A 25,708-nucleotide genomic window follows, 5' to 3' on the forward strand; every position below is an offset into this window, starting at 1 on the left:
GAATGGATCAGGAAGATACGTTCAGACTGGCACTCCATTCAGGCACTGATGGTGACCAGTAAGGAAAAAAATGATGATGACGTCACACCTAAACGATTAAAAGACATCTTGGCCAACACCAAAGAAGTGTTCCAACAGGAACTAGGAACCTTGAAAGGCGTCACCGCCTCAATAAAAGTGGAAGATGCGGCAATTCCCAAGTTTTTTAAGGCAAGGCCAGTGCCATACGCAATTCGTCCAGCAGTCGAGGCAGAGCTGGAGAATTTGGAAAAGACAGGCGTGTTATCCAAGATAGATTGGAGTGAGTGGGCAACACCCATCGTCCCGGTCATGAAGAAAACGTTGAATAATGATAAACCTGAAGAACAGAGAAAAATTCGCATCTGTGGGGACTTCAAGGTGACTGTAAACCCGGTCCTTCACATGGTACAGTATCCTCTTCCGAGGATAGAAGATATTTTTGCCTCACTATCCGGAGGGAAACGTTTCACCAAAATTGACTTGGCACAGGCATATCTACAGATGGAGGTGGAGGAGACCTCTAAAAAGTATCTCACGATAAACACACACAAAGGCCTGTACCAGTACAATCGACTGGTTTTCAGAGTAGCATCAGCTCCAGCTATCTGGCAAAGAGCTATGGAGCAAGTCCTGCAAGGGATTCCGGGGACTCAATGCTACCTAGACGACATCCTTGTAACAGGAGAAAACGACAACGAGCACCTTGCCAATTTGGAGCAGGTGCTCACTAGGCTGAGAGAACGGAGCCTACGAGCAAATCACCCCAAGTGCGAATTTTTCCAGAAACAAATATCATATTGTGGCCACATAATTAACGAAGAAGGGTTGCATAAGTCACCTGAAAAAATTGAAGCGGTCATAAAAGCCCCAGCACCTGAAAATGTCTCATAATTAAGGTCATTCCTGGGATTGATAAATTACTATCATAAATTTTTACCGAACTTGTCAACTGTTCTGCACCCTCTTAACGAACTGCTACAAACGGGAGTAATTTGGAAATGGAGCGAAGACTGTAAACGTGCCTTCCATAAATGTAAAGGCTTGATCACGTCCAAGGAATTTTTGGCTCATTACAACCCATCACTGCCAATCAGACTGGCATGCGATGCATCCCCTTACGGCGTAGGAGCGGTATTATCGCATAGATTCCCTGATGGCTCGGAGCGGCCAATAGCTTTTGCGTCACGCTCATTGAACTCAGCTGAGCGTAACGATGCCCAGATCGACAGGGAAGCACTCAGCCTGGTATGGGGAGTGAAGAAATTCAACCATTACCTACACGGACAAAAATTTACCTTGTTGACTGACCATCAACCCCTCGTCTCCATATTCAACCCTAAAAAGGGCGTTCCCATTATGACAGCGCAAAGGCTACAGAGGTGGTCCCTTTTCCTAGGGGCACACCAATATGACATAGAATACAAAGGATCAAAACAGCATGGGAATGCTGATGGTTTATCGCGTCTACCGTTGCCAACGGTAGAAGAGGCACCTACAGTGGACCCAGTGGAAATGTTCCACTCAACCATAGTGGAATGTCTACCAGTAACAAATTCTACCATTGAAAAGGAAACGAGAAATGACCCGACTCTCTCACGAGTCTACGATTTATCGGTGAAGGGATGGCCAGCACATGGCGAACCACTGTTGCCAGCTGTTCTCTTCTTTGCGAGAATGCTGTCAGTGTGCCGAGGAACCTTGATGTGTGGATCCAGAGTGGTGATTCCACCCAAACTCCAGGATAAAGTGCTAAAGGAGCTTCACGAGGGGCATCTGGGTGGAGTGAAAATGAAGAACCTAGCCAGAGCGTTTGTGTGGTGGCCAGGTATCGACGGAGACATCGAAGAAATGACCAAGCGCTGTCTAGGATGCCAGAAGATCCAAAACGCCCCACCACAAGCCCCTCTACATCCATGGGAGTGGCCCTCATCTCCATGGCAAAGGGTGCACATCGACTTTGCTGGTCCATTTATGGACTCAATGTTCTTAATTGCGGTTGATGCACACTCCAAGTGGCCGGAGGTAATAAAGATGTCCTCCACCACCACGGAAAAAACCATCACAGTATTAAGGACCATATTTGCCAGGAATGGGCTGCCTGAACAGATCTGTTCTGATAATGGACCACAATTTGTGTCCGAAGAATTCAGGAAGTTCTTAAAAAACAATGGGGTTAAGCACTACACGTCCGCCCCATACCATCCCGCCACCAATGGATTGGCTGAAAGGTTTGTCCAGACCTTCAAGAAGGCCATAAAGGCTATGGGTAATGAAGACATTAATCTGCAACATAAGGTAGATAACTTCTTGTTTGCCTACAGGAATGCAACACATGTGGTTACCAACCAAACTCCCGCCATGATGTTTTTCAATAGAAGCCTAAGATGCCGGCTGGATTTGATCAAGCCAAACATCAGAAGGGACGTAAAGAACCGGCAATTTCAAGGCATGAATGAAAGGCCAACTAGAACCTTCCAGATAGGTCAACAAGTTTTGGCCCGGGACTACCGTACCGAGAAATGGCAGCCTGGAACTATTTGCACACGACTAGGACTGCTGATGTATACCGTGGACATTGGAGAAAGCATAATAAGGCGCCATGCTGACCAGATCATAGAGTCATCCGAAAAGGGACAACCTACACCACCACTCTATACGCCTAATGATGAAGCAGAGATACCCATAGTATCTACCTCCGATCCGGTGATACTGGAACCAGATGAACCCGACACTGGCATTCAAGCCGAATCGACCTTGCCAAAAGAACCTACTACACCACCGAAAACTACTACCCCACCGAGGCGTTATCCGGACCGAGTCAGGAAGCCTCCAGAGAGACTGACTTATAATTGATTAACTGCAGCAAATGTGTAGATTATTGTTCTTGTACATATGTTAATAACAATTACTTAAAATGTTATGTACTGGTTGTCTAAAAGGGGAGGAATTGTGGTGTATGTGCCTTTAAGAGCCCCTGTGTATGGTAATGCCGGTAGTGGCCACTCGGGCTATATAAGCCTGTATAGTGTCTTGTATCTTTTTGTTCACCTCCAGACTTTGTCCAGTAAACACCTGTTAAACCAACTCCTGCATTCCATGTCTCCATTAACACACGGATACAACAGCGCCATTTTATCCCATTGGGGAAGAAGGAAAAGCGCGGGAGGCGCCATTTTATTCCATTGGGGAAGAAGAAAAAGCACGGGAGACGCCATTTTAAATCACCCAAGATGCCGAAAAGTGGCAGTATCACTGCTTTCGACAACGAGGTAGAAGACTGGACCACGTATGTGGAAAGAATTGAAGTGTACTGCAAGGCAAATGAGGTGGCCGATGGAAAGAGGGCGTCGGTATTATTGAATTTGATGGGCGCGAGTACGTACGGCCTATTGCGGAATTTAATTACCACAGCTAAACCAATGGAGAAAAGTTTTGAGGAGATTGTTAATACTTTACAGGAACACCTAAACCCTACACCGCTGCTGATAGCAGAAAGATTCAAGTTCCATAAAAGAAACCAGCACAAAGATGACAGCAATGCTGACTATCTTACGGAACTATGCAAGTTATCGAAGCACTGCCAGTTCGGAGCAGGACTGGCAGACACCTTGCGGGATAAGTTTGTCTGCGGGCTCCAGAGTGAAGGAACCCTGAAACGACTACTTTCAAAAAAGGACCTGACACTAGAACAGGCTTTCAGCGTGGCAGTATCCTACGAAGCAGCAGCACGGGGAGCTGCGGAAATACAACAGAAACCACAAGAATACAGCGCTAACGAAATGGCGTATGGAGCAGAAAAGTGCTATCGCTGCAGCAGAACAACCCATGAGCAGAAGGACTGCTGGTTTAAGGACAAAGTATGCAGGCAATGCAGAAAAATGGGACATATAGCAAGAGTCTGCAGGTCGGGAAAGAAAACCAACACGACAAGAACTACTAAGGAACAGTACAGGAAAGTAAACAAACTGACAGACAGTAGTTTGGAAGATCAGGAGAGTGATAAGGACTCCGGGAGCAGGAGACTAAGTTGTCTAAAGTTACACAACGTGATCGCAAAGGAAGATCACCGAACCATTTGGGTCACCCTCATGATAGCAGGGTCCCCAGTAAAAATGGAATTGGACACAGGATCAGCCCTAACTGTCATGAATCGACGAGACTATGAGCGGCTATTCTCACACATACCCTTAAAGGACACGTCCATTGTATTGAAGACATACACGGGGCAAAAGGTCTACCCCAGAGGAAAAATAAGGGTGCCAGTTAAATATAACGGCAAGGAAACACAGAAACTATATATGTATATACAGGTAGACTATCCTTTATCCGAAAACCTCGGGACCAGCCGTGCTTCGGTTTTCGGAAAATTTCGGATTTCGGAAGGTATTTTATAAGACTGGGAAATTTGTCGGGGGTGGGGGTCGGCAGGGGGTCGGGGTCGGCGGGGGGGGTCGTGGTCGGCGGGGGGGTCGGGGGGGGGGTCGGGGTCGTGCGCACGACTTACGCTGAACGAAAATACTTTCGGTTTTCAGAGGATTTCGGTTTTCGGAAGTGCGGATAAAGGATACACTATCCCTTATCCGAAAGGGTGGGGGTCGGCGGGGGGTCGGGGGGGAGAAAAGAATATCGGACAGGCCGCTGCAGCTATCGGACGGGCCGCTGTATTGTTGGGTTGGCTCGGCCTGCAATCTCCTACCCAGGAGGGAACTCAGTGACCCTCTGTCCTGCTCAGCGTAAGTCGTGCGCCACTCTGGTCATGTCGTGCGCACGACTTACGCTGAACGAAAAAACCTTCGGTTTTTAGAGCGTTTCGGTTTTCGGAAGTTCGGAAAAAGGATAGTCTACCTGTACTATGAGATGGAGGACCGCCATTAATGGGACGTGAATGGATCCGAAAAATACAATTGGATTGGCATTCCATTCTGGCGCTAACTGTGACTGACAAAAAGGATGATGATGTCGCACCTGGACGTCTGTCACAAATTCTATCTGACGCGGAAGAGGTGTTCCAACAAGGACTTGGGACTCTAAAAGGAGTAAAGGCAACCATAAAGATTGAGGATAACGCAAACCCAAAATTTTTCAAGGCCAGACCGATGCCATACGCAATCCGCCCAGCCGTTGAAGCTGAACTGGAGAGTCTGGAGCGTTCGGGTGTGCTGTCCAAGGTGGACTGGAGCGAGTGGGCCACACCCATTGTTCCGGTAATGAAAAAAGCATTGAGCAGCATGCCTGGGGAGCCAAAGAAGGTTCACATCTGTGGGGACTTCAAGGTGACTGTGAACCCAGTCCTGCACACAGTACAGTATCCACTTCCGCGGATAGAAGATATTTTCGCCTCACTGTCTGGAGGGAAACGTTTTACAAAGATTGATCTGGCCCAAGCGTATCTACAAATGGAGGTGGAAGAAGCATCTAGAAAATACCTCACGATAAACACTCACAAAGGCCTTTACCAGTACACTCGACTGGTATTTGGGGTAGCATCGGCCCCGGCTATTTGGCAGAGGGCAATGGAACAAGTCCTGCAAGGGATCCCGGGGACCCAGTGTTATTTGGACGACATCCTGGTTATGGGCTGTAATGAAATCTGCTTGTCTTGCCTGTATTCGTTTTGCACTCATGTATATTACCCTCCCCCACACAGTGTATAGTTTCACTTCCTCTTCCCTGACTAACCTGGTTCCAGGTCTTGGCTCTTGGCTCCGCCCCTGACTTCTCTTACTTAAAGATCCCAGGATCTGTATGACTCATTCCTGTGAGCCAGTGTGTTGAGATGTTAGCTCTGATCTTAGTGATTAAAAGCCAACTTGTTAAAGTCTATAACTTCTAGTTTTGTGGTTATTGAAGGCACATCATGGGCGAAAATGACAGTGAACACCTTGCCAACCTGGAGCAGGTGCTCACGAGATTACAGGAATATGGGCTATGAGCCAACCGCCCCAAATGCGAGCTCTTCAGGAGACAAATCTCGTATTGTGGCCACATGATTGATGAGGAAGGGTTGCTTAAGTCGCCGGACAAGATTGAGGCTGTAGTCAAGGCTCCAGCACCGGAAAATGTGTCGCAACTGAGGTCGTTCCTCAGGTTGGTGAACTACTACCATAAGTTCTTGCTGAATTTATCTACAATTCTGCACCCACTGAACGCCCTGCTGCAAACTGGAGTGACATGGAAATGGAGTGATGAGTGTAAGCGTGCCTTTCAGGAATGTAAATGCCTAATCACTTCAAAAGAAGTATTGGCCCACTACGACCCAACACTACAGATTCGGTTGGCATGTGATGCGTCACCCTACGGCATTGGAGCGGTACTGTCACACAAATTCCATGACGGTTCAGAGAGGCCAATAGCCTTTGCGTCGCGCTCGCTAACCTCAGCCGAGCGTAACTACGCCCAGATTGACAGGGAGGCCCTCAGCCTGGTGTGGGGGGTGAAGAAGTTCAATCACTATCTGCACGGGCAGAAATTCACCCTACTGACTGATCATCAGCCCCTGGTCTCCATTTTTAACCCAAAGAAGGGCGTTCCGGTGATGACGGCGCAACGGCTGCAAAGACGGTCACTTTTTCTAGGGGCACATCAGTATGACATAGAGTACAAGGGTAAGAAACAGCATCGAAACGCTGATGGGCTGTCGCGCCTACCGTTGCCTACGGTAGAAGAAACACCGGCAGTGGATCCTGTTGAGATATTCCATGCGACCATAGTCGAATGTTTGCCTGTTACAAACTCGAGTATAGAGAAGGAAACCCGAAATGACCAGACACACTCTCGGGTCTACGATTTGACGGTGAAGGGATGGCCAGCATATGGCGACTCACTGTTGCCAGCATTCTCGCCAAGGAGAGAACAGCGGTCAGTGTGCCGGGGAACCTTGATGTGTGGATCCAGAGTGGTAATTCCACCCAAGTTGAGAGATAGAGTGCTCAATGAGCTTCATGAGGGTCATCTGGGAGGGGTAAAAATGAAGAGCCTAGCCAGGGCGTTTGTGTGGTGGCCGGGAATCGATAAAGAAATCGAGGATATGACCAAGAGATGTACAGGATGCCAGAAGGTCGAAAACGCTCCACCACAGGCCCCGCTACATCCATGGGAGTGGCCCTCATCTCCATGGCAACGGGTACACATTGATTTTGCTGGTCCATTTACCGACTCAATGTTTCTAATCGCTGTGGACGCCCATTCGAAATGGCCAGAGGTCATTAAAATATCCTCCACCACCACGGAGAAAACTATTGCAGTCCTAAGGACCATCTTCACCAGGAATGGGTTGCCAGAACAGATTTGCTCCGACAATGGGCCACAGTTTGTGTCTGAGGATTTCCGGAAGTTCCTGAAGATTAATGGGGTGAAACATTACACATCTGCCCCATATGGATTGGCTGAGAGGTTTGTTCAGACCTTTAAAAAGGCCACAAAGGCAATGTATAATGACGACATACCACTACAACACAAGGTGGATAGTTTCTTGTTTGCTTACCGGAATGCGACACATGCAGTAACCAACCAATCTCCAGCCGTACTGTTCTTCAACCGAAGGCTAAGATGTCGCCTGGATTTGCTCAAACCAAACATAAGACGAGATGTTGAGGATAAGCAATTCCAGCACATAAATGAGAAGCCAACCCGGAGCTTCAAGGTAGGGCAACCAGTCTTGGCCCGCGACTACCGAACAGAAAAATGGCAGCCAGGAACGATATGCACACAGCAGGGACCACTAATGTACACAGTGGACGTTGGAGAGAGCATTGTGAGGCGCCATGCTGACCAGATTCTAGAGTCACAGGAACAAGCCAAACCCGTGCCACGAGAAGGTGCACCTGGTAATCAACCTGAAGTACAGATTGCGTCTACCTCAGAAGCAGTGGTATTGGAAGCTGACGAACCAACCAGTGACCATGAACCAGAATCAGCTTCGCCGCAAGAACAGGATACTCAAGAAAGGCGCTATCCAGTCAGGATCAGGAAGCCTCCTCAAAGACTGAACTTATAAACGATTATTTCAGTTGATGTATATAATATCCAGAAAGTTGTAATTAGTTATTATTTAGTTGTTAAATGAATGTTATGTACTGTTTATCTAAAAAGGGGAGGAATTGTTGTGTATGTACCTTTTAAGGGAAGAACTGATTTAGACTGCAGTACCAACAGTGACCACCCCTGTATAAAAGGCCCTAGCAGGCTTCTGTATTTCAGTCTGACGTTGCCCTCCTGTTCAGTAAAGTACCTGTTAAACTGTTCTCCCGAAGTCCGTGTATTATTGAGGCGCGGACTTTACAGAAATGAGGAGGAATTTCTTCACCCAGAGAGTGGTGAACCTGTGGAATTCTCTGCCACAGAGGGCGGTGGAGGCCAGTTCATTAAATATATTCAAGAAAGAGTTGGATATATTTCTTAAGGCTAAAGGGATCAAGGGATATGGGGAGAAGGCAGGGACAGGGTACTGAATTTGGATGATCAGCCATGATCTCATTGAATGGCGGAGCAGGCTCGAGGGGCCGAATGGCCTACTCCTGCTCCTATCTTCTATGTTTCTATGTTTCTAGGATGTAGGCCAGGGGATTTATCGGCTTTTAGTCCCATTAGTTTCTCTAATACTTCTTTACTTATATTAATTATGTTAAGTTCCTCATCCTCATTAGACCCTTGGCTCCCCACCATTTTTGGTATGCTTTTTGTGTCTTCTGCTCTGAAGGCAGATACAAAATACTTGTTTAACGTTTCTGCCATTTCCTTATTCCCTATTATAATTTCTCCTGTCTCAGCCTCTAAGGGACCAACGGTTCCTTTTGCTGCTCTCTTCCTTTTTACATACTTGTAGAAGCTCTTACATTCTGCTTTTATATTTCTTGCTAGTTTTCTCTCATAATCTATTTTTTCCCTTTTTATCAATTTTTTGGTCATCCTTTGGTGGTTTTTGAAACTCTCCCAATCCTCATAGAAAAAAAACTGTTCCCACTGGCGGAGGATCGAGAACCAGAGGACACAGAATTAAGGTGATTGGCAGAAGGTCCAAAGGCGACATGAGGGAAAACTTTTTTACACAGCGAATGGTTAGGATCTGGAATGCACTGCCTGAAAGGGTGGTGGAGGCAGATTCAATCGTGGCTTTCAAAAGGGAATTAGATAAGTACCTGAAGGAAAAAAATGCGGGGCTATGGAGAAAGGGCGGGGGAGTGGGACTAGCTGAAGTGCTCTTGCAGAGAGCTGGCTTGGGCGTGATGGGCTGAATGGCCTCCTACTGTGCTGTAACCATTCTATGATTCTAACACCATCAGCTCGATCTCCCAGTCTGATCACTATGTTCCTCTTTGACCCAGGGCTCACTGGACAGTGATCAGACTGGGACTCCTGGCTGATTCCTGTTTCAGAGGAACACACTCATTGGACAATCAGCCAGGAGTCCCAGTCTGATCACTGTCCAGTGAGTCCTGGGTCAGAGAGGAACACATTTAGCCCAGGGGTCCCAGTCTGATCACTGTCCAGTGAGTCCTGGGTCAGAGAGGAACACATTTAGCCCAGGGGTCCCAGTCTGATCACTGTCCAGTGAGTCCTGGGTCAGAGAGGAACACATTTAGCCCAGGGGTCCCAGTCTGATCACTGTCCAGTGAGTCCTGGGTCAGAGAGGAACACATTTAGCCCAGGGGTCCCAGTCTGATCACTGTCCAGTGAGTCCTGGGTCAGAGAGGAACACATTTAGCCCAGGGGTCCCAGTCTGAACACTGTCCAGTGAGCTCTACTAGAAAGTGTGAGTGTCTGGATGTCAAATAAGATGATGTTCTGATGTCCTCATGCTTGAATCGCTCAATCTAAGGTCCCACATAAAGAATGGCCCCTTGAGTGAGGCCCCAGAGCTGCTGCCCCAGTGATCTGTACCCAGCAGCAGGCAGCACATTCAGGAGAGGGGGAAGAGAGCAGGACACTACAAAAAGTGGACACAAAGCTGTGGAGTTTCTTACCTGGAGCGATGATCTGTTTCATTTCCTTCCACACTGCGTAGAGTAACGGGCCTCGAAACACTGTGTATTTCAGACTTGCAGACACCAGGATCTCTTCATCTTCACCTCTCTCTGCACCTTCACCTTCCTCACCTTTGTCCAGATACCTGTTTGAATGGGATTGATTCAGTCACTCACTGCAGGATACAAACTGTGATCACAGTGTCAGACCGTGTGTGGGTTTGGATTGGATACTCACCTTTCTCTCAATCTGTTCAGTTCCTGCAGGACAGAGAATCAGAAACATTTTAATAAATATACGGAACTGTTTAGATTGTACAGTTTAATTATGTATACTCAGTGGTTTTAGTAAAATGTGAAGGGATCTGGGTGGAGTTTTCACTGACGGGTCCAGTGATGTGAAACCACGTCAGTTACCCCCGGAATACACTCGACAGGGTTTCCTCTGCTGCTGAAGACTTTGAAGGTTCACTGATCCTTTCCAACATGTCACTGCTCTCAGGGCCAGCAGCCATGGGACTGAACCCCAACATGTCACTGCTCTCAGGGCCAGCAGCCATGGGACTGAACCCCAACATGTCACTACTCTCAGGGCCAGCACCCATGGGACTGAACCCCAACATGTCACTCCTCTCAGGGCCAGTACCCACTGGACTGAACCCCAACATGTCACTGCTCTCAGGGCTAGCACCCATGGGATTGAACCCCAACATGTCACTGCTCTCAGGACCAGCACCCATGGGACTGAACCCCAACATGTCACTGCTCTCAGGACCAGCACCCATGGGACTGGACCCCAACATGTCACTGCTCTCAGGGCTAGCACCCATGGGACTGAACCCCAACATGTCACTGCTCTCAGGGCCAGCACCCATGGGACTGAACCCCAACATGTCACTGCTCTCAGGGCCAGCACCCATGGGACTGAACCCCAACATGTCACTGCTCTCAGGGCCAGCAGCCATGGGCCTGACCCCCAACATGTCACTCATATAAGCACAAGTGAGAAAGGAAGAAATCTGAGAAGAGATAACCTTTATCCTGAGCAAAGAAAATTCTATAACCTATTGGAGATATTCGGATGGTGAGTCAATTGATGATATATTGCTCGATGTTGGTATGCACTGTTCGGCTTGTAATAACAGTGAAAAGTTAGTGATAGGACAAGGACAAGATCAATTTCTCTCCCTCGCTAAGGTTCTCAGAACCTGGTGCCGGGAAACACAGAGGGAATTTCAGCAGTAATGGTCTGTAACCCTGGTAACAGAAGTAAACACAGCTATGAGTTATACTGCCGACTGCAAACCACAGTCAAGCTGGGGGAAGCCGAGGACTGTGTTCCTGTATTTAAAGATATTGGTCAACTTCTGAGTGTCAGTGAAGTGCTTAATATCGGTGAAGAGTGGACTGTCCTCTCAGCTCTTTACTAACATTGGATACATAAAGGGGACCAGCAAGAGGTTTAATAAGTTGCCTTCACTCTGGTTCCAGTTACACTGCGGCTAGTGTGAGGTCCTGACAGTGTGGGACAGTCTGCTTGACACTCAGAGCTCAATCCTGACTGATACCTGTTTGTCCTCAGTTATACTGCACATTGTGCATTGTTGTGATGGGGTTTGAGCCCGATTATAAAGTGCTGTTTGCACTTACACCAACAGCTTGGGGATTGGCTTATAAAGGGTCACCTTGAGAAAAGAGATACTGTCTTGCTGCTCGATCTCTACACAAAGGTTCAGTCTGTTCTCCTCAAGTGACGTCAGTTCCTCTTCAATTCTTTCCAAGTTTTTCTCCATTGGTCGCAGATCTTCCTCCTTTTGTTTCTTCAGCTTGTCAATTAAATGTTTCTCTTTGTCTTCAAGATATCGATGGATTTTGGCAAATTGTGCGGAGATGTCTTGCTCCAGGGATCCTGTGAGTTGCTAAGATGGTGAGAGAGATTATTTAAGCAGTGGGTTGTTAAAGGGTGGCAATGTTTAAAGGTAACAGCAGTAATACTCACATCCAGCTCTGAAATCTTCCCCTCCTGCTGCCGTTTTAATTCACTTTTACTTTTCTTTTCCTCCTCCATGGAATCCAAGGCCGATTTCAGCTGGTCCTAAAAATGGAATCAGATCTCACCATAACCCATTGCAATGTCTGCTGTTTATTCCCAAACTGTGGGGACAGTTGTTCAGGTTTTTAACCAGACACTAGTGTTTATGTAGTGTTTTAAATTACTTATGTGGGTCACACAGTTCATTGAAAACTCCTAGAGAAACAGTTCCTGTGGGAATTCCAATATTTAAAATGACCAAACTTACTGCCGGGACTCTGAACAGCCACTTAGTGACACTTTAGTAGGACTTCCAATGTTAATCTAAACAGTGGCCTGGCACGGCTTCATGTTAAAGCCCCACATGGTGCTGGTTATCTTATTCCCCGCAATTCACTCAAAATGCTTTCTGAAAAAATGTTTAGCTGCAATATTCCCCTCAGTAACTGAAATTTCTCATTTCCAAAATTAGGTTTAAAACAAGTTTTAAAAAAAAACGGTTCACAATAACATAATTACATGTATCCATTGACTTTTCTTTTTTTAATCTTTAAATGCATTCATTAAAGTTTTTATTTGAAGGCCTCAGCCTCTCCCAAAAGCCTGGGCTTAGAGTTGATATTTTTGCCCGGTGCTTTGATTCTGTTCGCTGAATGCAGATCGTGCGGTCTGCGCAAGCGCAGTGAACCCAATTTCACAGCGAGCATCAATCAGTCTGGTCAATGGGTGGAATATTTTTCTGCAGCTTCGAGCAGTTTCTGCTTAGCTATGTTTCCAAATGAATTGAAGAACAGCAAGAGGAGAAATTTCAGAAGCTTTATTAAGGTTTGCACAGAGTGGGATTAAACCACGTGGACTAGAACAGAGTGTTTTATTTGGGAATTTGGAAAGAGTGGGAACTCGGAGAAGAGTGGGAAGGAGTTGCTGCTTTTTGCCTACACTACTTGTATTGCTATGTGATGCAGGTAGATAGTTAATTTCAGTACAGTTAACAATCTAGATCAAGTAAGTAGTCAACAAGCTACACTGTAAACTAAGTTATCTAACTACAAATTTAATTAAATAAAACAAGGTCATATAGGGATAGCAGTGCAGGTGGTGTGCCGCAACTGCAGCATGTGGGAGGTTGTGGAGAGCATTATGATCCCGAGCAACCAGGTTTGCTGTAAGTGCCTGCATCTTGAGGCACTTCAGCTCAGAGTTTTTGAGCTGGAGTCTGAGGTGCAGACATTGCGGGGCATCAGGGATGGGGAGAGTTACCTGGACACTTTGATCCAGTCAGACACCATATGTTAGGTACTGGTACAGGTCTGGTTAGTGGTCAGGGACAGAAGGGTGTGACTGCAACTCAGGCAGGTAAGGTGACCCCAGGTGCAGTGCTGGAGGAGCCTCAGCCTTTGCCCTTGTCCAACAAGTATGAGGTTCTTGCTGCCTGTGTGGATGAGGGAATAGCCTGCAGGATGGATGAGCAAGCTCACCATGGCACCACAGTGCAGGAGGCCATTCAAGTGGGGGGACAAGTGGGGTGAGTGAAAGGGAATGTAGCTGTGGTAGGGGACAGTATGGTAAGGAGGATAGATACTGTTCTCTGCAGCCGTGACTGAGAGTTCTGGAGGTTGTGTTGCTTGCCCGGTGCCAGGGTTAAAGACATCTCCTCGCGGCTGGAGAAGAATTTGGAGTGGGAGGGGGAGGATCCAGTTGTCGTGGTCCACATAGGAACCAATGACATAGGTAGAACTAGGAATGAGGTTCTGCTGAGGGAGTTTGAGGAGCTAGGACCCAAATTAAAAAGCAGAACCTCAAAGGTAATAATCTCTGGATTGAAACCTGAGCCAAGCGCAAATTGGCATAGGGACAAACAGATCAGAGGTTTAAATGCGTGGCTCAAAGAGTGGTGTGGGAGGAAGGGTTTTCAGTTGATGGGGCACTGGCACCAGTACTGGGGAAAGAGGGAGCTGTTCCATTGGGACAGGCTACAGTTAAACCGGGCTGGGACCTGTGTCCTGGTGAACTGAATAACAAGGGCAGTAGACTAGGGCTTTAAACTAATGAAGTGGGGGAGGGGTGCTGGGAGGATTCAGGAAAGAGTAAATGTAAAAGCAGCGAGAGAAATGTCAAGACTCTAGAGCAGATTAGAGGTTTGGGTAAAAATAAGCAGAGTGGGTCTGGAAGGGACGGAGAGAGTAACAAAGGTAATAAGGCATCAGTGACTAAGGTGACATCAGGGAAAAATAGAAATCAGTCAAAGCTAAAGGCACTATATCTGAATGTGCGAAGCATTTTCAACAAAATAGATGAGTTAATAGCGCAGATAGAAATTAACAGGTTTGATCTAATCGCCATAATGGAGACATGGTTGCAAAGTGGCCAAGGTTGGGAATTAAATAGTCCAGGACACTTCACCTTTAGAAGAGATAGGCAAAATGGAAAAGGAGGAGGGGTAGCCCTGATAATGAAGGATGGGATAAAGAAGTAGAGAGAAAGGATTTTAGCTCTGACAATCAAGAAGAAGAATCAGTTTGGCTGGAGCTAAGCAAAAGCAAGGGGCAGAAAACATTGATGGGAGTTCTTTAATGTCCCCCAAACATTAGTTGTAATGTAGGGCAGAGTATAAATCAGCGGTTCAAGATGGCGGCTCACCACCACCTCTTCAAGGGCAATTAGGGATGGGCAATAAATGCTGGCCTTGCCAGCAATGCCCAGATCCCATGAATGACTTAAAAAATGGAAATTAGAGGCTCATATAACAAGTGTAATACAGTTATCATGGGGGTCTTTAATCTCCATATATAGACTGGGCAAACCAAATTTGCAATAATAGTGTGGAGGATGAATTCATTCATGGTATATATGCAAAATAGTTTTCGAGATCAGTATGTTGAGGTACCAACTAGGGAACAAGCTATTTTAGATCTAGTATTGTGCAATGAGAAAGTGTTAATTAATAACCTTGAACTAAAGGGGTCTTCAGGGAAGAGTGACCAAAGTATGATAGAATTTTATATTGAGTTTGAAAGTGATTTTGTTAAATTTGAAACTAGGGTCTTAAATCTAAACAAAGCAAACTACGTATGTATGAGGGGCGAGGTGACTACGGTAGATTGGGAAACTACATTAAAAGGTATGATGGTAGACAAACAATGGCTAGCATTTAAAGAATTAATACATAAATTACAACAAATATACATTCCTTTAAGGCACAAAAACCCCACAGGAAAAGTGGTCCAACCATGGCTAACAAGAGAAGTTAAAGATAGTATTAGATCAAAGGAAGAGGCTTATAATGTTGCCAAAAAAGGAATAAGCCTGATGATTCGGAGGATTTTAGAATTCAGCAAAGGAGGACCAAGAAATTGATAAAGAAAGGGAAAATAGAATATGACAATAAACTAGCGAGAGACATAACAACAGACTGTAAAAGGTTCTATAGGTATGTAAAAAGGTCAAGGTTAGCAAAAATAAATGTGGGTCCCTTACAGGCTGAAACAGGAGAAATTATAATGGGGAATAAGGAAATGGCAGAGAAATTAAACAAATACTTTGTGTCAGTTTTCACGGATGAAGACGCAAAAAACTTCCCAGAAATAGTGGCGAACCAAGGCTCTGGCGAGAATGAGGAATTGAAAGAAATTAGTATTAGTAAAAAAGCAGTCCTGGAGAAATTATTGGGAGTGAAAGCCAATAAATCCCCTGGACCTGATGGCCTACATCCTAGGGTTTTGAAAGAGGTGCCTATAGAGATAGTGGATGCATTGGTTGTCATTTTCCAAAATTCCAAAGATTCTGGAATGGTTTCCATGGATTGGCATGTAGCAAATGTAACCCCACTATTAAAGAAAGGCGGGAGAGAGAAAACAGGAAGCTACAGACCAGTTAGCCTGACAACAGTAGTAGGGAAAATGCTAGAATCTATTATAAATGACGTGGTAACAGGGCACTTAGAAAAGAATAATATGATTCAGCAGAGTCAACACGGATTTATGAAAGGGAAATCGTATTTGACAACGCTCTTAGCATTTTTTGAGGTTGTAACTAGCAGGATAAGGGGGAACCAGTGGATGTGGTGTATTTAGATTTTCAGAAGGCATTCGATAAGGTGCCACACAGGAGGTTATTAAACAAAATTAGGGCTCATGGGATTGGGGGTAATATACTAGCATTGATTGAGAATTGGTTAACAGACAGGAAACCAAGAGTAGGAATAAATGGGTCATTTTCGGGTTGACAGGCTGTAACTAGTGCGGTACCATAAGGATCAGTGCTTGGGCCTCAGCTATTCACAATCTACATCAATGATTTGGATGAGGGGACCAAATGTAATATATCCAAGTCTGCTGATGATACATAACTGGGTGGTAATGTAAGTTGTGAGGAGAAAGCAAGGAGGCTTCAAGGGGATATAGACAGTTTAAGTGAGTGGGCAAGAACATGGCAAATGGAATATAATGTGGAGAAAAGTGTGAAGTTATCCACTTTGGTAGGAAAAATAGAAAAGCAGAGTGTAAAGTCCACGCCTCAATAATACACGGACTTCGGGAGAACAGTTTAACAGGTACTTTACTGAACAAGAGGCAGCTTGAAACTGAAACTACAGAAGCCTGCTAGGGCCTTTTATACAGGGGTGGTCACTGCCGGTACTGCAGCCTAAGACCAGTATTCCCTTAAAGGTACATACACAACAGAGTATTGTTTAAATGGTGAGGGATTGGGAAATGTTGGTGTTCAGAGGGACCTGGGTGTCCTTGTACACGAATCACTGAAAGTTAACTTGCAGGTACAGCAAGCAATTAGTAAAGCAAATGGTATGTTGGCCTTTATTACAAGAGGATTTGAGTATGAGTCTTACTGCAATTATATAGGGCCCTGGTGAGACCACACCTGGAGCATGGTGTACAGTTTTGGTCTCCTTACCTAAGGAAGGATATACTTGCCATAGAGGGAGTGCAACGAATGTTCACCAGACTGATTCCTGGGATGGGGTGATTGTCCTATGAGGAGAGATTGAGTAGACTAGGCCTATATTCTCTAGAGTTTAGAAGAATGAAAGGTGATCTCATTGAAACATACAAAATTCTTACAGGGTTTGACATAGTAGATGCTGGGAGGATGTTTCCTCCGGCTGGAGAGTCTAGAACCAGGGGTCACAGTCTCAGAATAAGGGGTCGTCCATTTAAGACTGAGATGTGGAGAAATGTCTCCACTCAGAGGGTGGTGAATCTTTGGAATTCTCTCCCCCAGAGGGCTGTGGAGTTTCAGTCGTTGAGTATATTCAAAACAGAGATCGATAGATTTTTGGATATTAAGGGAATGAAGGGATATGGGGATAGTGCAGGAAAGTGGAGATGAGGTAGAAGATCAGCCATGATCTATTGAATGGCGGAGCAGGCTCGAGGGGCCAAATGGCCTCCTGCTCCTATTTCTTATGTTTTATGAAGTTTTTATTGAGTAATTTTGTAAACAACGAATGTGCGTGTGTAAAGGCGAGAGTGTGAGCTACAGATCGAATCCCTGAGCTTCCTGAGGCTGGGAGGAAAATGTCTGGCTCCCATAGGGTGAGAGGACACTGGGAATACCGGGAATGGTGTGAGCACCTGCCAGCAATATGATTCCCACATTGTTATATATAACACATATTGTAATGTAACTGGTTCCCTTCAGTTATTTAATCTAAATACTGTAATGAAACTGATTCCCTATTGTTATTTAATGTAAATATTGTAATGAATCTCTTGCCCTGTAGTTATTTTATTTAAATACTGTAATGAAGCTGATTCCCAGCTCTCCACTCCCTCTATCCCACGCTCCACACCACAGCCTCCAGGGTAAGAGTTGGGGAACATCCCCTCCCGTGTCCCCTTACCTTGTACCGTCTCACTGCATCCCGGACCGGCAGGAACCTGTGGTTTGAATGTGTGGGAGAATCTACACAACTGGCACAGATCAGAGTCTCATCCTCCTCACAGAACAGCATCAGCTTCTCCTCATGTTCCTCACAGTGAGACCGGCCCTTCTCCGTGTCCCGGTTCAGCTTCTCCTCGTGTTCCTCACAGTGAGACCGGCCCTTCTCCAGCTTCAGGTTCAGCTCCAGCTGCCGAACTTTCTCGGAGAGATTGGCCAACACCCTGTTACTGGTGTAGCTTCTCCGGGGGAGAACTCCCTGACATTCCGGGCAGGACACAGCCTTACGCTGCTTTCCCCAACACTTCTGGATACAGGATTTACAGAAGTTGTGCTCACAGTTCAGTCGCACCGGCTCCACAAACAGAGATAGGCAGACGGAGCAGGTTAAATCCTCGGTCAGGGTGAAGACCTGTTTACTGACGGCCATCTCAGTTGCTGCTCCTGATTCTGTCGCTCACTTTACTTTCAGTTTCATTTCCCTCAGTTTATTGTGAAACTCACTTCACAATCTGCCCTCTTAAAGGGACACTGTCATCAGGCAAACCTGTCTGGCAAATCTTTATTTCTTTGAATGTCAAACATATAAAACACAAAGGCACCAACATTCTTGGGCCTGGGGGTGTGGATTGAGGCTGTAAGTCTGGGTGAGGGCTGGAATTTGGGCTGAGAGCCCTTCCATGGTGATGTCCCTCAAAGACTAGCGGAATGACATCTCCACCCCTCCCCTGCCAGAAATCCCTCCAGTTCCACCTTTACTGCGGCCCGGAGAAAGTACACCTGCAGGAAGCGGGCGGACATCCTGGAGAATTGTATGTTGGACATCCTGGACAGTTAAGGGTTAATAATCAAACTTCCCTGTATATTGGAACAGCCGGATTTCCAAGATAGACAGATACAAGCCTGGCTTATCTTGTGCTTTTAGTGTCTGAGTGTTATCTACGAGAAATGCTTGTGCAAGGAAATAAGTGACGGGAACGACATTAACCATGAGTGATTAAAGTATAACTTTAGTGTCTAGTGTAATAAACATAGGGGGAGGGTCCATTAACCATACTATAGAAAGATCACCTGTGCTGTACATGAAACAATCTGTTCCGTATCCTCCATCACCAAGTGTCTCGTGCTTATCCGAAGCGTGTCATTGTGAACCATAGAAGGAAGGCGGTTGACTAACAGTTGATCATTATCAGAAGCGGGTGTACATTTAAAAAATCATTCTCGGGATGTGAGCGACACTGGCAAGGCCGGCATTTATTGCCCATTGCTAGTTGCCATTGAGAATGTGGTGGTGAGCCGTCTTCTTGAACCGCTGCAGTCCATGTGGTAAATGTGCTCCCACATTGCGGTTAGGTCGGGAGTTCCAGGATTTTGACCCAGCGACGATGAAGGAATGGCGATTGTATGTCCAAGTCGGGATGGTGTGTGACTGGGAGGAAACTTGGAAGTGATGGTGTTCCCATTCACCTGCTGGTCTTGTCCTTCTCGGTGGCGGAGGTCGCGGGTTTGGAAGGTGCTGTGAAGGAAGCCTTGGTAAGTTGCTGCGGTGCATCCTGTGGATAGTACACACTGCAGCCACGGTGGTGGAGGGAGTGGATGTTTGAGGTGGTGGATGGGCAGCGATCAAGATGGACTAAGATGGAGTTGGGGATCTAATGCTGGTTTCTGAACGGCAATCAATGGCAGAGCCGTTAGGAAAGGGCCACAGATGACATCCCAGAAATGTTTTAAGTTAAAACATTCAGCCAAAATGGGCAGCCTCCGCCCCCCACTCCCGCTCCCCCCACCCCCACCCCGACCCACGAAGGGGAAGAAAGATGCTGCTCTGACATTTCTGGCCCACTACTAGCGGACAACAGAGAGCGACATCAACGGCACGGGCGCCCACTCCTCTTCTGATGATGACCAAGTTCCCAGGATTTGGGACCAAGCAAGTCCCACCCTGAAATACTTCAGGCACATGGGGTGGAGCTTGAGGTATATTGGCCCCAAATGGGGGGAATGTGCCCAGTGTTTAACTGGAAGAAATTGCAGGTCATCCGGGACTGGATGTGGGACAAGCAGTCTGACAGTACAGAGATGGTGGAGGGAGGTGGTGGTGAGGTAGAGCTGGGTGTCATCAGTGCACGTGTGGAACCTGACTCCATGTCTGCGGATGATGTCATTGAGGGACAGCATGTAGTTGAGGAAGATGATGGGCCGAGTGGGGAACTCCTGAGGTAACGGTGAGGGCCAGTAGTGAAGCCATTGCAGGAGGTTCTCTGGCCAGGACTGTACAGGTAGGAATGGAACCAAGTGAGGGCCGTCCCACTGAGATGGACAGTGAGGAGAGGTGTTGTAGGAGGATGGTGTGCTTGACCATGTCAAAGGCTACAGAGAGGTCAAGGAGGGATAATGTACTATGGTCACAGCGACCGAGGATGTCATTTGTGACTGTTTAGGGATGTCTCGGATCTGTGGCAGGGGTGGAAACCGGATTGGAGAGGTGCAAACAAGGAATTGCGGGAAAGATGGGCACAGATTCGGGAGATGACAATATGTTCAAGGACTTTGGAGAGGAAAAGGAAGTTGGAGTGTGTCTCTGAGGATGAAAGGTGCTGTCGCTGATATTTGAATTCCATGAGGAGCTAACGGAGACCTGTGGAATATGAGGATAACTCCCCCCTCACCCAGCATTGTTCCATCAGATTCCCCAGGGATTTCGGGCAAGGAATCTCATTTTAAAAGTTATCCCACTGCCCTGATGGTGACCGGTCCCAGTGTCCCTGGTGATCACAGGAGAATGGTGCTTTCAGGAGAAGAATGGAGAGAAGTGGGGGCGGGGAGAGAGACGGACTGTGCTGGTCGGAAACTGCCCGGGAGCTGATTCTTTGTAAAATGGTTCTTGTGGTGTGATGATGTGCAGTTGTGTCCCAACACCTTATACTAGTGGACTTGGTCTGGGGACAGCAGTGCCCGGCCCTCTCTCCAACCCTCACTCCATCCCCCACCCTCACTTCACCCTGTAGTAAATGATCTTGTATCTGCTAAAAACAAACTTCTTTCATAAGAGTACAATGAACATTTGTGCTTCTTTAGCCTCCAAATTCTGCTGAAAAGGGTCGTGTGTGTGGTGTGTGTGTGTGTGTGTGTGTGTGTGTGTGTGTGTGTGCGTGTGTGTGCATAAAACAGTATTGAATCTGACGTTCAGCTACTGGTTGGGTGTATTTGTACTTCTAGTTGCAGCTGTGAATTCTGTTGCCTGTTTTTGTGGGGTGGGCAGGTCAGATTTCTATGATTTCTATGCCTACAGGACGATGTAGGCATAGAAATCAGGCAGGGGGATTGTGATATACTTGAACAAATTAGTATTGAGAGGGAGGAGTTACTAGTGGTTTTAGCGGGCTTAAAAGTGGATAAATCCCCACGCCCAGATGAGATGTATCCCAGGCTGCTGTGTGAGGCAAGGGAGGAGATTGCAGGGGCTCTGACACAAATTTTCAGAACCTCTCTGGCCACAGGGGAGGTGCCAGAGGACTGGAGGACAGCTAACGTAGTACCATTATTCAAGAAAGGTAGTAGGGATAAACCAGGGAATTACAGGCCAGTGAGCCTAACATCAGTGGTAGGGAAATTATTAGAAAAAATTCTGAGGGACAGAATTAGTCTCCACTTGGAGAGGCAAGGATTAATCAAGGATAGTCAGCATGGCTTTGTCAGGGGGAGATCATGTCTAACCAATTTGATTGAATTTTTCGAGGGGGTGACTAGGTGTGTGGATGAGGGTAGTGCAGTTGATGTAGTTTACATGGACTTCAGTAAGGCTTTTGACAAAGTCCCACATGGGAGACTGGTCAAGAAGTTAAGAGCCCATGGGATCCAGGGCAATTTGGCACATTAGATCCAAAATTAGCTTAGTGGCAGGAGGCAGAGGGTGATGGTCGAAGGTTGTTTTTGTGACTGGAAACCTGTGTCCAGTGGTGTACCGCAGAGATCGGTGCTCGGTCCCTTACTGTTTGTAGTGTACATTAATGATTTAGATATGAATGTAGGAGGTATGATCAGTAAGTTCGCAGATGACTCGTGCTGTGGGGGAGGGTTTAAACTAAAATGGCAGGGGGTTGGGAACCTGTGCAGGGAGACAGAGGAAAGGGAAGCAAGGATAGAAGCAAAAGACAGGAAGGAGAAAAGCAAAAGTGGCAATCAGAGAAATCAAGGATTTAAATCAAACATGGCCACAGTAAATAATAATTCTAAAAGTTCTGAGTGTGCCAAAAAAAAACAAGCCTGAAGGCTTTGGGGGAAAAATTCGGTTGGTTGCGCCACCCATTAGCGCCTAAAGAGGCCGGCAAGTGGGGCGCTAACCAACTAGCGCCCGGGCGCAGCGATCCCTGCGCCTCTCCCCATATTGAGCGGGCATTTAGCGCTGGCGCTAAACCGTAGCACCCGCTCACCGGCGCACGCAGATCATGATGTCATTTCAGTGTGCAACGCCTTTGGGGCACCCCGGACCGGAAATTCAGTGGCGCCCCCCTCCGTTCCGCCTGACGCTAATAAGGACAGCTTACCTGGAACGTTTCCCAGACGCTGTCGGGCTGGGGGGGCGTTCTTTAAAGGGGACTGGTGTGGAATAAAAGTGGCAGCCATTTTTGGACCACAACTTCTTAGAGAGATACAGAGAGTTGCTCAGCTGCACAAGGAGAGCCATTTCTACATTGAGCCAGCGCTGGCAGAAGAACTTCAGCCTTCTGACCATCACCTTGCTGTTGGTGAGCATCTCAAACGGCATAACTTTCTGTGCGCACTTAATATGAGGGCTGCATTGGATGGGAACGTCCTGCTTCTGAATCATCTTGACAGGGCACAGAGACGCAGGGATAGAGGGGCAGGCATGGCCAGACGGAGGAGGGCCAACAGACGTCGCCACATGAGACCTTACGCTGCCAGGGTTTTCCGAAAGCAATTTTCATATATGAACATGTCGGAGGAGCAGTGTTTCCGAAGACTGCGCTTTAGTAAGGAGGTGGTGACTGATCTGTGCCACCTGCTTCAGCCAGATCTGCAGCCTCAGCTAAGGTGCAGGACATCTCTGTCGGTGGCTGTGAAGATCACTGTTGCGCTTAACTTCTATGCAAGCGGCTCCTTTCAGGCTGCAACTGGGGACATAGCCAACATCTCGCAGTTCGCGGTGCATTGCTGCATCTGTCAAGTGACTAATGCCCTCTTTAAAAGGAGGCGGCAGTACATCTCCTTCCCAATGACCCCGGACAAGCAGCAGGAGTGCGCAGAGGACTTCGCAAGAATAGCGGAATTCCCCATGGTGCAGGGCGCCATTGACTGCACGCATGTGGCTTTGCGGGCGCCTGTAGAGAATGCGGAAGAGTTCCGCAACCGCAAGGGGTTCCATTCCTTGAATGTACAGCTGGTCTGTGACCACCGACAGCTGATCCTCGCTGTGAATGCCCAGTTTCCAGGCAGCAGCCACGACGCCTTCATCCTGCACCAGACTTCTGTGGCAGACCTTATCGAGGCCCCGGCTCACCCAGGAGGCTGGCTTCTCGGGGACAAGGGCTATCCTCTGTGCCCGTGGCTGATGACCCCGCTCCGTTCTCCCAGCACCCCTGCTGAAGAACGCTACAATGAGAGCCATCAAGCGACCAGGAACATTATTGAGCACACAATCGGCGTGCTGAAGCAACGGTTCTGCTGTCTGGACCATTCCGGAGGAGCCCTTCAGTACTCACCTGAGCGAGACTCCCACTTTGTGGTTGTGTGTTGCATGCTGCATAACCTGGCAATCCTCAGGACCCAGCCAATGCCACCAGACATTGAAGCACCAGCGGAGGAGGAGGAGGAGGAGGAGCAAGACGGGAGGGAGGCACAAACTGGAAGGGCCGTCCGTCAGAGGCTTATCACAAGTCGCTTCTAGGCCCCTCTCAGGGAATGCTTGCTGCCATTCCAAGAACAGGAATGGAACCGTTCTGATACCCCAAAGCCGGTGAAGGGCAAAATGTATGTAAAGAGCAGACATGGCCATTGTAAATAAAGAAAGTTGTTTATTTTACAAAATGTGCTTCCTTCCCGCATGACAAAGCAATGGCAACAAAAAGCAAAACAAACAGACTGCCACATAAGTGACTCACACACCCGGGAGCCTGTCCAAAACATAACTCACATTCAGACCAGCATCCTCGGCCTTGAATTCTACAAATAACAGGTATCAGCAGCACCTTCTACTTTATCCCCCTCGATGGTGATCTGCTTCGCTTGCGAGATTGGCCCCTTCCCTCCCTGCAGCTCCTCCGTAATGGGAACCCAGTGGCTGCAGCAAGGCTGGGGGAGGCCTGCTGACTATCCGAAAGCGCAGATGCCCCTGAGGGATGGCCTGGACGAGCTCTGGGCCTGGAGGGCCCGGCTGCTGACTGCTCCAACTCTGCATGGGTGGAAGCAGTCTGTCCTACAGGTGGTGGCAGCTGCAGTGGAGACGTGCCAGTGGTAGCCTCAGGAATGCTGTCATCCTGAGAATGGACAGCAGCTCCCTGGTCGGCCAACACACTGGCATTCTGACGGAGCAGCACCGCAGCATGCGCAGCAATCAGCTGGTGCACAGATTGCTGGCCTGCCGTGGCGCGGCGAGGGCCCTGGGTAATCCTGCCCGATCCAGCGAGGGTGGCAGCAGTCAGTGCTCGCGTGGCCTCAATCTGCGTCTGCATGAGACCAGCAACTGACTGCGTGGCAGCACTCAGCAGTTGTGTGGTAGGTGCCAGTGTTTCGGTGAAGCCCTGGACAATCCTTGCCAGTGCTGTCCCGAAGTCCTGCACACTCCTTGCCTGTGCTGCGCCAAAGTCTTGGACACTCCTTGCCAGTGTCTCGATGGATTCAGGCATCCTTACCACTGCAGCCATGAGCTCAGTGTGCCTCAGCCCAGCCTGGGCGCTCATTTCTGCGAGGGCACGCACCTCTTCTGCGCTCTGTGCAGCAGCACTCGCGGCCCGACTCGCCCTCCGGGGAGACGGTGCCCCCAAGCTTCCCTACCCCCCTCGCATTGCTGCAGGCCGCTGGGTCCTGGAGCTGCATCCTCCTCAGAGCATTCCCCCCCGCTCCCCTCCAGGGAAGTAGTCTCCCCAGTCTGCAGATGGGCTGGCTCGCCTGAGGGTGGTCCGGATGGTCCGGCTTCCTCCTGCTCGTCGCCTCCCGAGTCAGTCGCAGTGGCAGCTTGAGGGCCCGGCTCCCGAGCTGGTGATGCAGCATCTGAAAGCAGGGAGGTTGAAGAGTGGCTTTAGCGAAAGGACAGGGTGGCAGCAAGGGATGCATGAGTGCTGCAATGCTCTGACTTGGGTCCAGAGTGAAAAAGCATGCTGGTGGGGGGAACAAGTGGAAGGAGAGAGGTCAAAAAGGTGATGACCTTACCATCGCTGTACACAATGGGGTCGGCAGCTCCAGAGGCGGCGGGACCACTCATCCGGCTTGCAACGATCTGGTGGACTCACTCCTCAAGGTCTGTAAGGGTCTGCAGGTGAGACCGGCCTCCTCCGGTACGAAGCTGCTGCCTGCGGTTCCTTGCCAGCTTGGCCTGCAAGAGAAAGGACGGGGTGTGATGAAACATGCTGCCCTGAGCTGACATCACATGCCTCCCATGGTAGAATAGCCCTTACATTATGCTGCCCTGAGCTGACATCACATGCCTCCCATGGTAGAATAGCCCTTACATTATGCACTGACCTGAATGTGCGTGTGTGTTTCCAGAAAGGGCCATGTGTGCTGGATGACAGCTGGCCATTGGGGCTTCGCGCACCCTCTGGCCATAAAGTGAGGT

The 25,708-nt window shown here is 48.0% G+C and overlaps 2 protein-coding genes across 2 annotated transcripts in view; both read right to left on the reverse strand.

Annotated features, from left to right (window-relative positions):
- Positions 1–18,392, reverse strand: part of LOC147095576 (zinc-binding protein A33-like) — a 42,120-nt gene extending 23,728 nt beyond the window's left edge. The window contains exons 1-5 of the mRNA XM_085974699.1: positions 17,876–18,392; positions 11,983–12,078; positions 11,669–11,902; positions 10,222–10,244; positions 9,984–10,129 (exon numbers count right to left, since the gene is read on the reverse strand). Coding sequence (XP_085830825.1) covers positions 9,984–10,129; positions 10,222–10,244; positions 11,669–11,902; positions 11,983–12,078; positions 17,876–18,343 — 967 coding nt within the window. The 5' untranslated portion in view covers positions 18,344–18,392. The remainder of the gene's footprint in view (positions 1–9,983; positions 10,130–10,221; positions 10,245–11,668; positions 11,903–11,982; positions 12,079–17,875) is intronic.
- Positions 1–25,708, reverse strand: part of LOC147095572 (scavenger receptor cysteine-rich domain-containing protein DMBT1-like) — a 960,763-nt gene that overhangs the window by 792,911 nt on the left and 142,144 nt on the right. The gene's annotated exons all lie outside the window — the stretch shown is intronic.

This window comes from Somniosus microcephalus, unplaced genomic scaffold (assembly GCF_052327205.1).
Source record: "Somniosus microcephalus isolate GS21.2 unplaced genomic scaffold, FLI_Smic_1.0 unresolved_chr1, whole genome shotgun sequence".
Taxonomy (NCBI): domain Eukaryota; kingdom Metazoa; phylum Chordata; class Chondrichthyes; order Squaliformes; family Somniosidae; genus Somniosus; species Somniosus microcephalus.